Here is a 14,513-nt window from a genome sequence, read left to right on the forward strand (position 1 = left end):
GGTTCACCAGATTGATTCCTGGGATGGCAGGACTTTCATATGAAGAAAGACTGGATGAACTGGGCTTGTACTCGTTGGAATTTAGAAGATTGAGGGGGGATCTGATTGAAACGTATAAGATCCTAAAGGGATTGGACAGGCTAGATGCAGGAAGATTGTTCCCGATGCTGGGGAAGTCCAGAACGAGGGGTCATAGTTTGAGGATAGAGGGGAAGCCTTTTAGGACCGAGATTAGGAAAAACTTCTTCACACAGAGAGTGGTGAATCTGTGGAATTCTCTGCCACAGGAAACAGTTGAGGCCAGTTCATTGGCTATATTTAAGAGGGAGTTAGATATGGCCCTTGTGGCTACGGGGGTCAGGGGGTATGGAGGGAAGGCTGGGGCGGTGTTCTGAGTTGGATGATCAGCCATGATCATAATAAATGGCGGTGCAGGCTCGAAGGGCCGAATGGTCTACTCCTGCACCTATTTTCTATGTTTCTATGTTTCTATCCCCTTATGGAATCTATGATTATTATGTTCTGTGGTGATTTTAGTTTCTCCTACTGCTAGATGTTGATCTAACGGATGTTCTGTTCCTGGACATCTTCCATTGACACTTTTACTCAGGCATCATAATAGTTGCCTGCAAAGTTCCATTTGCTGTGAAGATTTATATAGACACAACCTTTATTTATTTAAATTTGATTTATCAACCAGGATAATTTTGAGATAAAGACCAAATAGTTTATATAAAAGAAACTGAGTATGTGTTTAGGATTCTTAAGGTCAGGGCTTTAAATTTGGACAGTTGATATGAGTACAAACATATTCATTTAACTTCTCAGAGAAAGTGAGAGATTTGTTGAGCATCAATAGCAGTGGAAAGTGACATATGCTGCAGATGGGAAGGGATTTTCAATTCCATTGAGGAGCCAGAATCCCACAGATTAGGCTCTAATCCCATCAAGGGGGTAGAATCTCACAGATTGGGGTCTAATCCCATTGAGGCAAAATCCCACAGATTGGGGTCTAATCCCATCAAGGAGCCAGAATCCCCAAAGATTGGGGTCTAATCCCATTGAAGCAGAATTCCACAGATTGGGGACTAATCCCATCGAGGCAGGATCCCACAGATTTGGGTCTAATCCCATTGAGGAGGCAGGATCCCACAGATTGGGGACTAATCCCATCGAGGAAGAATCCCACAGATTGGGGACTAATCCCATTGTGGCAGAATCCTACAGATTGAGGTCTAATCCCATCAAGGAGCCAGATTCCCAAAGATCGAGGTCTAATCCCATTGAGGGGGCAGAATCTCACAGATTGGGGTCCAATCCCATTGAGGAGCCAGAATCTCACAGATTAGGGTCTAATCCCATTGAGGCAGAATCCCACATATTGGGGTCTAATCCTATTAAGGCAGAATCCCACATATTGGGGTCTAATCCTATTGGGGCAGAATCCCACATATTGGGGTCTAATCCCATTGAGGAGCCAGAATCTCACAGATTGAGGTCTAATCCCATTGAGGCAGAATCCCACAGATTGAGTTCTAATCCTATTGGGGCAGAATCCCACATATTGGGGTCTAATCCTATTGGGGCAGAATCCCACAGATTGAGGTCTAATCCCATTGAGGAGGCAGAATTTCACAGATTTTGGTGTCTAACCCAATTTGTCAAGTAAACAAAGGGAAGCACAAACATGCTCAAAAAAGGTTTAACCAAAGTGAAACAAATGGAGAAACATCTCTTATCTATGATCTGTTTCAGCCTTCTCTGCCAGAAGATGTGGAATCCAGGAATCCAGAATTTCTTGATGTACAGGAAAAACATTTCATTATTCCTGTGACAATCCGGCCAACACTCAAGAAGTTCAGAATTGAGGTAATTATCCATCTAAATTAATTCTCCCATTGCATACTTTCATGTAGGATAATGTTTGCACAACTCAGATGTCAGGCATTGACCATCGTTTAAATTAAAGAATCTTGATGATCAGCAAAATAAACATCAGGTCCTATGTGTTACCATTAAACACGAGCTCAACTGCTCCTGCACATTGTCAGAGGGCAAGTATCTTGCAGCAAGTGGCCCATCTCCTGACATCCTAGTGACTTTCCACATCTGCAAAGTACAAATAGGAAATAAAATGGACTATTCTTCACTTTGCTGATTAACTAAGGTTTCAACAACTCTCAAAGCTCAGCAATCTGCAGAATAAAGTGGATTACACAAATGACTATTCATTCACTCTCAGTGTTTTTTCTCTCCACCATTGTGATACCAGTGTGTGCCATCTACTAAACGATTGCGGTCACTCATCTAGGCTACTCTTAAAAGCACTTCCCAAACTGTAAGCTGTCAAGGGGTAGGAATGCAGAAAAGTACAATTAATTCTGCCTTGCTTATCTCGCTGAAGAATTGAAACATGTTAAACTGTAGAATGAATCACAAATTAAATGAACTATTTTTAATTATCATGGGTACAGAAAAAACATAGTTTGAACCAATGTATTCTATTTTGCACAATTACTTGTTTCATGCTATTTTTCAATCTATCATCTTCCAGTAGATATAAAGGACATTTTATTGTTTTAGGTTCTGTTCTGGGGACTCCGAGATCTTAAACGTATAAACCTTTTTGAAGTGGAGCAGCCCCAAGTGACGATGGAATGTGGTGGACAGAAAGTAGAGTCTGAAGTCATTGCAAATTACAAGGAGAATCCAAACTTCACTGAACTTGCAAAATATTTTGAAGTGGTGCGTAGCAAACTATTCTGGAAAAAATTCAATCTACCAACAATTCGTTTGGTGAAGTTCTATGTAGGTGAAGATGTGTAAACTTTTGGCACATAACCAATTATGTCCCAGCTTACCCCTTCTTGCTCCTCCTCATCTTCTCCTGAAAGCACCATGCCACCACCCCATCCATTTCACCCTTACATGTCAATGATTTGGATGGTGGAATTGATGGCTTTGTTGCAAAGTTTGCAGATGATATGAAGATAGTTGGAGGGGCAGGTAGTTTTGAGGAAGTAGAGAGGCTACAGAAGGACAGACAGATTAGGAGAATGGGCAAAGAAATGGCAGGTGGAATACAGTGCTGGAAAGTGCATGGTCATGCACTTTGGTAGAAGAAATCGAAGGGTTGACTATTTTCTAAATGGAGAGAAGATACAAAACACTGAGGTGCAGGATTCTCTAAAGGTTAACTTTCAGGTTAAGTTGGTGGTGAGGAAGGCAAATGCAATGTAAGCGTTCATTTCAAGAAGACTAGAATATGAAAACAAGGATGTAATGTTGAGACTTTATAAAGCACTGGTGAAGCCTCACTTGGAGTATTGTGAGCAGATTTGGCCCCTTAGAAAGGATGTGGTGAAACTGGAGTGGATTCAAAGGAGGTTCACGAAAATTATTCCAGGATTGAGTGGCTTGTATTCACTGGATTTCAGAAGAATGAGGGGTGACCTCATTGAAACCCGTCGAATGGTGAAAGGCCTCGATAGAGTGGATGTGGAGAGGATGTTTCCTGTGGTGAGAAAGGCTAAGACCAGAGGACACAGCCTCAGAATGGAGGGGTGTCCTTTCAGAATGGAGATGAAGAGGAATTTCTTTAGCCAGAGAGGTGAATCTTCTGAATTCTTTACCACAGGCAGCTGTGGAGATCGAGTCTTTATGCATATTTAAGGCAGAGGTTGATAGATTCTTGATTGGTCTGGACATGAAGAGATAAGGGGAGAAGGCAGGAGACTGGGGCTGAGAGGACAATTGGATCAGCCATGATGAAATGACAGAGCAGACTTGATGGGCCAAATGGCCTAATTCTGCTCCTGCTGTCACCCGGTTCAGATATGGCCTAAGTGCGGAGTGAGAGACACTGAAGCAGGTCGATAGTTCACTGACTTTAATGCGACAAGTGTTAAAAGGAAAGGAAAACAATAAACACTAGGCCAAACAGGGTCATTAATTAAAATTCTCAAATTAAAAATGAAGCCTACACCGCGGCTGAAAAGAACAACTAAGAATAAAATGAATACCACTAGTCTTCAGAGTCAGTTGACTCGACAGTCCAGTTTCTCAGGCAAGGCTGAATGCAAGCAGGCAGCGAAGTGTTTCTGTGTCCAAGTCTCGACAAATACTACAACGGAATGAATGGAGTTAAATACGATCAGAATGAAATAATAATTAGCTGACACGTGCATATTCATGAGCACAATTGCTGAATCTGCTGTGCTTCTGAATCCGTGGTTGTGACACCTATATCTTATGGTCTTATTTTTATTAAGCCTCCCTTCCTCTTATTTTATCTTACCACTTGGTAATCTTCATCTTGCTTTCATCCTTATCCTTGCTCTATCCCACCTCATATTTTTTTATTGAGGGTCCATTGATGCCTAGAATTCTTGAGGTACAAGGAAAGCCTGGATAGGCTGTTCTATGGAGCAGAGGAGGCTGGTATTCCTATCATACTTCCCCTCCTATTTGCTGTCCTGCCCAATAGACTAGCCTGTTCTGTTTTTGATGTATGATTCTCATTCTTCACCTCCTATATTATCATACTGGTTCCCACTACCCTGTGTTCCAAGTTTAAATATTCCTGAATAGCACAGCAAACCTCTTTGCCAGAATAATGGTCACCTTCCAATTCAGTTGAAACCTATTTGCTTGGGCAGGTCATCCCTGCCTCAGAAGAGGTGCCAATGATCTAAAACCTGAAGCCTTCCTCCTGCACCAATTCTTTAACCAGAATCAGAATCAGAATCAGGTTTATTATCACTGGCATGTGTCATGAAATTTGTTAACTTAGCAGCAGCAGTTCAATGCAATACATAATACAGAAGAATGAATGAATGAATAAATAAATAAATCAATCAATTTTTAAACTATGTTAAATAGATTAAAAATCATGCAAATAACGGAAATAATATATATTAAAAAAGTGAGGTAGTGTTCATGGGTTCAATGTCCATTTAGGAATCGGGGGACAGAGGGGAAGAAGCTGTTCTTGAATCACTGAGTGTGTGTCTTCAGGCTTCTGTACCTCTTCCCTGATGGCAACAGTGAGAAAAGGGCATGACCTTGTGTGTTGGAGATGCCCTGGGTACTTTGTAGGCTCGTATCCAAGATGGAGCTGACTAAATTTGCAACCCTCTGCAGCTTGCTTTGGTCCTGTGCATTCCACAACCCACCCCTCCGCATACCAGACAGTGATGCAGCCCATCAGAGTGCTCTCCACGATACATCTATAGAAGTTTTTGAGTGTATGTGTTGACATATCAAATCTCTTCAAACTCCTACTGAGATATAGTTGCTCTCTTGCCTCCTTTATAACTGCATCAATATGTTGGGACCAGGTTAGGTCCTAGAGATCTTGACACCCAAGAACTTGAAAGTGCTCACTCTCTCCACTTGTGATCCTTCAATAAGGATTGGTATGTGTTCCTTCATCTTACCCTTCCTGAAGTCCACAATCAGCTCTTTTGTCTTACTGACGTTGAGTGCAAGGTTGTTGTTGCGACACCACCCCACTAGTTGGTATATCTCACTCCTGTACGCCCTCTCGTCTCCATCTGAGATTCTACCAACAATGGTTGTATCATCAGCAAATTTATAGATGGTATTTGAGCTATGCCTAGCCACACAGTCATGGGTATAGAGAGAGTAGTGCAGTGGGCTAAGCACACACCCCTGAGGTGCACCAGTGTTGATTGTCAGCAAGGAGGAACATAGAGATTGTGCAGATGCTGAAAATACAGAGGAACAAAATGCTAGAGGAACTTAGCAGTTTAGGCAGCCTGAAGGAGAAACATAGGAAACCTACAGCATAATACTGACCCTTCAGCCCACAAAGCTGTGCAGAACATGTCCTTACCTTAGAACTACCTAGGCTTACCCATAGCCCTCTATTTTTCTAAGCTCCATGTATCCATCCAGGAGTCTCTTAAAAGATCCTATCATTTCTGCCTCCACCACCACCACTGGCAGTCCATTCCACGCACTCACCACTCTCTGCGTAAAAAAAAAAAACCTTCCCCCTGACATCTCCTCTGTACCTACTTCCAAGCACCTTAAAACTATGCCCTCTCATGCTAGCCATATCAGTCCTGGGAAAAAACCTCTGAATATCCACACGATCAATGCCTTTCATTATGTTGTACACCTCTAACAGGTCACCTCTCATCCTCCGTTGCTCCAAGGAGACCGAGTTCACTCAACCTATTCTCATAAGGCATGCTTCCCAGTCCAGGCAACATCCTTGTAAATCTCCTCTGCAACCCTTTCTATGGTTTCCACGTCCTTCCCGTAGTGAGGCGACCAGAATTGAGCACAGTACTCCAAGTTTTGTCCTCCACACCGCTAAGAGTCTTACCATTAATGCTATATTTTGCCATCATATTTGACCTACCAAAATGAACCACCTCACACTTAATTGGGTTGAACTCCATCTGCCACTTCTCAGCCCAATTTTGCATCCTATCAATGTCCCACTGTAACCTCTGACAGCCCTCGACACTTTCCACAACGCTCCCAACTTTTGTGTCATTAGTAAATTTACTAACCATCCCTCCACTTCCTCATCCAGGTCATTTATAAAAATCACAAAAAGTAGGTGTCCCAGAAGAGATCCCTGAGGCACACCACTGGTCACAGACCTCCTTGCAGAATATGACCCATCTACAACCACCCTTTGCCTTCTGTGGGCAAGCCAGTTCTGGATCCACAAAGCAATGTCCCCTTGGATCCCATGTCTCCTTACTTTCTCAATAAGCCTTGCATGGGGTACCTTGTCAAAAATCACCAATCCGCACAGATTGTGGTCTTCCGGTTAGGAAATCTAGGATCCAATTGCAGAAGCCCAGGTTCTGTAACTTTTCACAGTCAGGCTTGTGGGAACGACGGTGTTAAATGCTGAGCTGTAGGCGATGAACTGCATCCTGACATAGGTGTTTGTGTTGTGCAGGTTGTCTAAAGCCATGTGAAGAGCCATTGAGATTGCATCTGCCATTGACCTATTGTGGCAAAAGGCAAATTGGAAAGGGTCCAGGTCCTTGCTGAGGCAGGAGTTCAGTCTAGTCATGACCAATCTCTCAAAGCATTTCATCACTGTAGATGTGAGTGCTACCAGGTGATAGTCATTAAGGCAGCTTACGTTATTCTTCTTTGGCACTGGTATAATTGTTGCCTTTTTGAAGCAAGTGGGAACTTCTGCCCATAGCAGTGAGAGGTTGAAAATGTTCTTGAATACTCCTGCCAGTTGGTTGGCACAGGTTTTCAGAACCTTACCAGGTACTCCATCGGGATCTTCCGTCTTGCAAGGGTTCACTCTCTTTAAAGACAGTCTCACATCAACCTCTGAGACAGATCACAGTGTCATCAGGTGTAGCAGGGATCTTCACAACTGTAGTTATATTCAAAGCGGGCATAGGAGGCATTGAATTCATCTGGTAGTGAAGCATCGCTGCTATTCATGCTATCGGGTTTCGCTTTGTAGGAAGTAATGTCTTTCAAACTCTGCCAAAGTTGTCATACATCCGATATCGCCTCCAACCCCGTTTGAAACCATGCCTTCATCTGTCCTATCATTCTATTTCTACCCCCACTAGCATGTGGTACAAGGAGCAATCCTGATCTTATAACCCCAGAAGTCCTGCTTTTTCAGTGTCTACCTAACTAGTTAAATTCCTTCTGCAGAACTTGAACTCTTATCTTACCCATGCCATTAGTCCATTTTGGTACTATGAGGAACAGCACTTCCTATTCCTAATTTGTAGTCACCTGACTGCATGAACACCATATTCTCTAGTTTCAAGTAATCTGTCCCTTTTGCTCTCCTACTGATCTACTTAGATCCTCTTCCACATCAACTCCAACCCTGCTGTTTCTATCTGCTCACTCCATTCCCTTATTTGGCTTCATGCTCCATCTTGCTTTCCTGCCATATTCCATCATCTGCAGCACTTTGTTGCCTCCATTTAACATGTCCCAGCCCTTGTGGTTATTTTCACCATTCCCTGCTCCATCTACCTCCTCAGCTGCATCCACCTATCATTTGTTAACTCTTGTCCCACCTACCCTCACCATCACTCTGAGTACTAGCTGCTGCATCATAGTCATAGTCATACTTTATTGATCCCGAGGGAAATTGGGTACAGATGGTACAGGTCACCTGTACCCAATCAGAAGGTACAGGTGCCTCAGGACACACAACACCAGGTTCAAGAACAGTTACTACCCCTTAACCACCAGGCTCTTGAATAAAAAGAGATAACTGAACTCATCTATTGAAATGTTCCCACAACCAATGATCTCACTTTAAGGACTCTTTATCTTGTTACTTCATACTCTTGTTATTTATTGCAATTTATTTATATTTGCATTTGCACAGTTTGTTGTCTTCCATGCTCTTGCTCTTTTATTGATCCTGTTTATAGGTACAATTCTTTAGATTTGCTGAGTATGCCTGCAGGAAAAAGAAACTCAGGGCTGTGTGTGGTGACATGTATGTACTCTGATCATAAATTTCACTTTGAACTTTGAAGTTTTTGAACTTTGTGATCAAAAGTACATGGTTTATTTTAAATTGCAAGGAAGAGCAAAAGATCAAATGGTTATTTACAGTAAGTAATTTGGAAGGCTAATAAAATATTATTCTTTATTGCAATGAGTATAGAGTCTAAACAAAAGGAAGTTTAATATAACTTTAGAGTGCTGGTGAGACCACAGCTGGAGTACTAATATCCAGCTATTGTCTTCCTATTCTGTATTGGAGGCTGTGCAGAGAGATAGTTCTCTAGGTTAATTCAGGTGGAAGGAGCTTGAAATGAAGAAAGTTTAAGCAGCTTGGGCTGATGATCATTCATTTAAAAGTATGGGATATTGATATGTAAAAAATTCTGATGGGAATGACCAAAGTAGATGCTGAAGGATGTTTCCCTTGGTGTGCCCAGATCTAGGAGGCATCATCTTAGAATAAAGAGCCACCTATTTGAGATTAGAGTTAAAGAGTCATAGAGAAGTACCATACATAACAAGCCCTTTGGCCTATCAGGTCCATGTCGAAACCATTTAAACAGCCTACACCCATCAACCTGCGCCAGGACCATAGCCTTCTATACCCCTACCATCCATGTATCTATCCAAACTTCTCTTAAATGTTGAAATGGAGCTCACGTACATCACTTGTGCTGCCAGCTCATTCCATTCTCTCACGGACCTCTGAATGAATATGTTTCCTCTCATGTTCCCCTTAAACTTTTCACCTATAACCCTTAAGTGATGACCTCTGATCATGATCCACTCAACCTCAGTGGAAAAAGCCTGCTTTACCTTCTCTATACCCCTCATAATGTTGTATTCCTCTTTCAAATCTCCTCTCAATCTTCTATATTCTAAGGAATGTAGTCCTAGCCTATTCAATCTTTCCTTATAACTCAGGTCATCCAGACCTGACAACATCCTAGTAAATTTTCTCTGTACTTGTTCAAACTTATTTACATCTTATCTGTAGGTAGGTGACTAAAATTGCACACAATACTCCAAATTAAGCCTCACCAATATCTTATACAACTTCAACATAATATCCCATCTCCTGTACTCAATACATTGATTTATGAAGGACAATGTGCTAAAAGCTTTATTTATGAGCCTATCTACCTATGACATCACTTTCAATGAATTATGGATCTATATTCCCAGAACCCTTTATTCTACCACTCTCCTCAGTGCCCTGACGTTCATTGTGTAAGACCTACCCAGGTTGGGTGTAGCGAGGTGCAACACCTCGCATATTTCTACTTTAAATTCCATCTGTCATTTTTCAGCCGGTTCAGATCCCTCTATAAGCCATAATAGTCTTCCTCACTGTGCCTTATGCCCCCAATCTTGGTGTCATCCACAAATTTGCTGACCCAGTTAACCACATTATCATCTGGATCATTGATATCGATGACAAATAACAAAGGACTCAGCATCGAGGGAAGGAAATTTCTTCTGCTTGAGGCAGAAATTTTGAAAGGGATACTCACCCTGAGGATTATTGGACACATTCAAGGTGGAGATTGCTAGACAATTGAATCACAAAGGGTGAAGGAGTTATGAAGAGAATGTGAAAATGGTGTTGATTCAATTACAATGATCATTGAAAGGTGAGGAAGGTTCAAGGGCTGACTGGCTTGTTTCTGATCCTGTTTCTTCTGTCACTCAGATTTCCTGAACCGTGATCTGTACTGCCTATTATTAAGGACAAAGGTATTAGGTGTGTGGGAACTTCATCACTTTCAGATTCTCCTCCAAGCCTCACACCACTGTAACCTGGAAGTATATTGCTGTCCTTTCACTTGTGAAGTAAATGTTCTGGAACTCCCAAACACAACAGTACTGAGAAAAAACTTCACTTAAAAGACTGCAGTACTTCAACAGGACACCCCAGCACCACCTTAGAGGACAGCTGGGGCTGGGCATTAAATGCTGATCTTTCCCTTCAGCTGACACTTCCCTGATGGAAGGTGATTAGATTAACAGACATTTAGTCATGGTTTAGAGAGATATTGGAAAAATATCCACATAAGGGACTGGCTCAGGTAGGCAGTTTAATTAGCATGGATGAATTGGGCAGAATGGACTGTTTCCTGTCGTATAACTTGATGACTTTAGGTCTGTGTGTTCAGCACAATCCTGGCAGGAGTTGCTGATGGGGGAGATGCCAACTCAGTTCTTAGACCCTCAGAAGGAGCAGGCTTTGGTTCATTAGCCTAGCCTTAAGGGAGAATCTGCATTTGAATCCCTTGGTTATTTGGATCAAGGTCTCTGGAAGAAAGCAAGCTCCAATGTGGTGTATATTGTTACTGGCTGCCATTTGTTTCTGAAACTAAATCACACAACCCTCCTGTCCAATCATTTGTGAACTTGCCTGACTCCAGAGTAACAACAATTAGGAGATATCAGGGCAGGTACTTGAATGAGCAAGTCACTGAGAGATATGAAATTAATGCAGGCAGGTGGGATTACTATAGATAGGCATGTTGGTCACTACAGACATAGTGTGGTGAACAGCTTGTTTCTATAGGTTGGGCTTAGGGTTGATTCTATGTTAATATAGCAGAGTTAAATTTGTACCTCTTGCTTTGTACTGATGTTTCCAAAGGATGAGCTGAGCTCCTCAGGCAAACCTTTTTTATTTTCGAGAGAATGATGTAACAGGAACTTTTGTTTCACAGGATCTGCCAGAGGATATGAACCTTCACCCACCACTGAGCATTGTTGTATTGGAGCAGCGAGCGTTTGGGCGCACAGTCCTTGTGGGAAGCTACACTGTCACAAGCCTACAGCAATTTTCCCTAGTGGAATTGGAGCAGAATCCAAACCCTAAAGAAACTGCAGCTAAAAGCAAAAGTAAGGAAAATGAGATAGAAAGATGTAAACATAAGAGATTCTATAGATGCTAGAAATCTTGAGGAACACCTACAAAATGTTAGAGGAACTCAGCAGGTCAGGCAGTGACCAACTGAATGTTTCATCCATATGGACGTGGCTCCACACATTGTCCAACGTGCATAAAATGACAAACTGGCATGTGAATCCAGAGCCTTGGGGGGGGGGGGGTGACTGCTGAATCAGACATTTATTGCTTGTCAGTACTCTGTTTTCTGACCATCACACCGTCAGTCAGCAGTTACACTGTAGAAGAGGCCAAACAGTTCCTGAAATGAGGCCTTCTGTTAGCTATTGCCGCACAAGAGGGTTTAAGTTTAAGGTGAGAGGAGAGAAAGGGGTAAGTTATAATTTTATACAGAGAATGGTTAATATCTGGAACACACTGCCAGGGGAAGTGATGGAATGATATCCAATCTCTACAGGTAAGAGACAGACACATAAAAAGGCAAAGTATAAAAGGAGCAAAAACACAAACTGTCGTAGGAACTCAACGCATTAGGAAATGGACAGTCCATGTTTTGAGTTGAGACACTTTTTCAGGACTGAAAGTTAAGAGGGGAGAAATACATGACAAGGAAGGGATGGAGCAACAACTGGAAGGTGATTGTCAGGGGTGCAGTGCTAGCCGGAGTGCACCGGAGCATGTCTGGCACCTCTTTAAGAAAAAGCAGAAATAAACAAGCTAATTAATTAGGTGCTGCCCAGGGTGATTTCAGTAGCTCAGAAACTGCTGATCTCCTGGGATTTTTATGCACAACAGACTCTGGAGTTTACAAAGAATGGTGCCAAAAACAAAAAAACATCCAGCGAGTGGCTGTTCTGTGAGCGAAAACATCTTGTTAAGTCCACTCACTGGATGTTTTTTTGTTTTTGGCACTATTCTTTGTAAAGTCCAGAGTCTGTTGTGCATAGAAATCCCAGGAGATCAGCAGTTTCTGAGATACTCAAATCACCCTGGGTGGCACCTAATTGATTAGCTTGTTTATTTCGGCTTTTTTCTTAAAGAGGTGCCAGATGTGCTCCGGTGCGCTCCGGCTAGCACTGCACCTCCGGTGATGGTTTAGATCCAGGTGAGGGTGCGATAGGCAGATGCGAGAGGAGAGAGTGGGGATAGCGACAAAGGCTGGGAGGTGATAGTTGAGGCAACAAAGGGCTGAAAAAGATGAAATCTAATAGGAGAGGTGAGAGGAGGATGGAAGTAAATAAGGGAGATGGGATGGCAGATAGAATCAGTGGTGGGGAGGGGGAGAGAACCCAGTGAGAGGAGACTGTGATGGAACAGAAGATAGGAACAGTGGGTGGGGGAGCGCAGTGAGAGGAGAGGAGTGTGTGATGGGATGGCCCAGTGACAGGTGTGTGTGATGAGATGGCAGATAGGAACAGTGGGGGGATCATGGGGGGAGACCAGTGCGAGGAGTGTGAGATGGAATGGCAGATAGGAACAGTGGGGGGGGGGGGAGCCCAGTGAGAGGTGTGTGTGATGGGATGGCAGATAGGAACAGTGGGGGGGGGAGCCCAGTGAGAGGTGTGTGTGATGGGATGGCAGATAGGAACAGTGGGGGGGGCGGGGAGCCCAGTGAGAGGTGTGTGTGATGGGATGGCAGATAGGAACAGTGGGGGGGGGGGGAGCCCAGTGAGAGGTGTGTGTGATGGGATGGCAGATAGGAACAGTGGGGGGGGGAGCCCAGTGAGAGGTGTGTGTGATGGGATGGCAGATAGGAACAGTGGGGGGGGGGGAGCCCAGTGACAGGTGTGTGTGATGGGATGGCAGATAGGAACAGTGGGGGGGGGGGAGCCCAGTGACAGGTGTGTGTGATGGGATGGCAGATAGGAACAGTGGGGGGGGGAGCCCAGTGAGAGGTGTGTGAGATGGAATGGCAGATAGGAACAGTGGGGGGGGGAGCCCAGTGAGAGGTGTGTGTGATGGGATGGCAGATAGGAACAGTGGGGGGGGGGGAGCCCAGTGACAGGTGTGTGTGATGGAATGGCAGATAGGAACAGTGGGGGGGGGAGCCCAGTGAGAGGTGTGTGAGATGGAATGGCAGATAGGAACAGTGGGGGGGGGGGAGCCCAGTGAGAGGTGTGTGTGATGGGATGGCAGATAGGAACAGTGGGGGGGGGGGGGAGCCCAGTGAGAGGTGTGTGTGATGGAATGGCAGATAGGAACAGTGGGGGGGGGAGCCCAGTGAGAGGTGTGTGTGATGGGATGGCAGATAGGAACAGTGGGGGGGAGGGGGAGCCCAGTGAGAGGTGTGTGTGATGGGATGGCAGATAGGAACAGTGGCGGGGGGAGCCCAGTGAGAGGTGTGTGTGATGGGATGGCAGATAGGAACAGTGGGGGGGGGGGAGCCCAGTGAGAGGTGTGTGTGATGGAATGGCAGATAGGAACAGTGGGGGGGGGAGCCCAGTGAGAGGTGTGTGAGATGGAATGGCAGATAGGAACAGTGGGGGGGGGAGCCCAGTGAGAGGTGTGTGTGATGGGATGGCAGATAGGAACAGTGGGGGGGGGAGCCCAGTGAGAGGTGTGTGAGATGGAATGGCAGATAGGAACAGTGGGGGGGGGGAGCCCAGTGAGAGGTGTGTGTGATGGGATGGCAGATAGGAACAGTGGGGGGGGGGGAGCCCAGTGAGAGGTGTGTGTGATGGGATGGCAGATAGGAACAGTGGGGGGGGGGGGAGCCCAGTGAGAGGTGTGTGTGATGGGATGGCAGATAGGAACAGTGGGGGGGGGGGAGCCCAGTGACAGGTGTGTGTGATGGGATGGCAGATAGGAACAGTGGGGGGGGGAGCCCAGTGAGAGGTGTGTGAGATGGAATGGCAGATAGCAACAGTGGGGGGGGGGAGCCCAGTGAGAGGTGTGTGTGATGGGATGGCAGATAGGAACAGTGGGGGGGGGGGGAGCCCAGTGAGAGGTGTGTGAGATGGAATGGCAGATAGGAACAGTGGGGGGGGGGGGTAGCCCAGTGAGAGGTGTGTGAGATGGAATGGCAGATAGGAACAGTGGGGGGGTGGGGAGCCCAGTCAGAGGTGTGTGTGATGGGATGGCAGATAGGAACAGTGGCGGGGGGAGCCCAGTGAGAGGTGTGTGTGATGGG

General features: G+C 44.8%; 1 protein-coding gene across 4 annotated transcripts in view; it reads left to right on the forward strand.

Moving 5' to 3' along the window:
• Positions 1–14,513, forward strand: part of fer1l4 (fer-1 like family member 4) — a 353,096-nt gene that overhangs the window by 188,596 nt on the left and 149,987 nt on the right. For all 4 annotated transcript variants that reach the window (XM_072244965.1, XM_072244971.1, XM_072244979.1 and 1 more), the window contains exons 27-29: positions 1,756–1,869; positions 2,584–2,745; positions 11,202–11,376. In XM_072244965.1, coding sequence (XP_072101066.1) covers positions 1,756–1,869; positions 2,584–2,745; positions 11,202–11,376 — 451 coding nt within the window. The remainder of the gene's footprint in view (positions 1–1,755; positions 1,870–2,583; positions 2,746–11,201; positions 11,377–14,513) is intronic.

The sequence above is a fragment of the Mobula birostris genome, chromosome 2 (assembly GCF_030028105.1).
Source record: "Mobula birostris isolate sMobBir1 chromosome 2, sMobBir1.hap1, whole genome shotgun sequence".
Classification (NCBI taxonomy): domain Eukaryota; kingdom Metazoa; phylum Chordata; class Chondrichthyes; order Myliobatiformes; family Myliobatidae; genus Mobula; species Mobula birostris.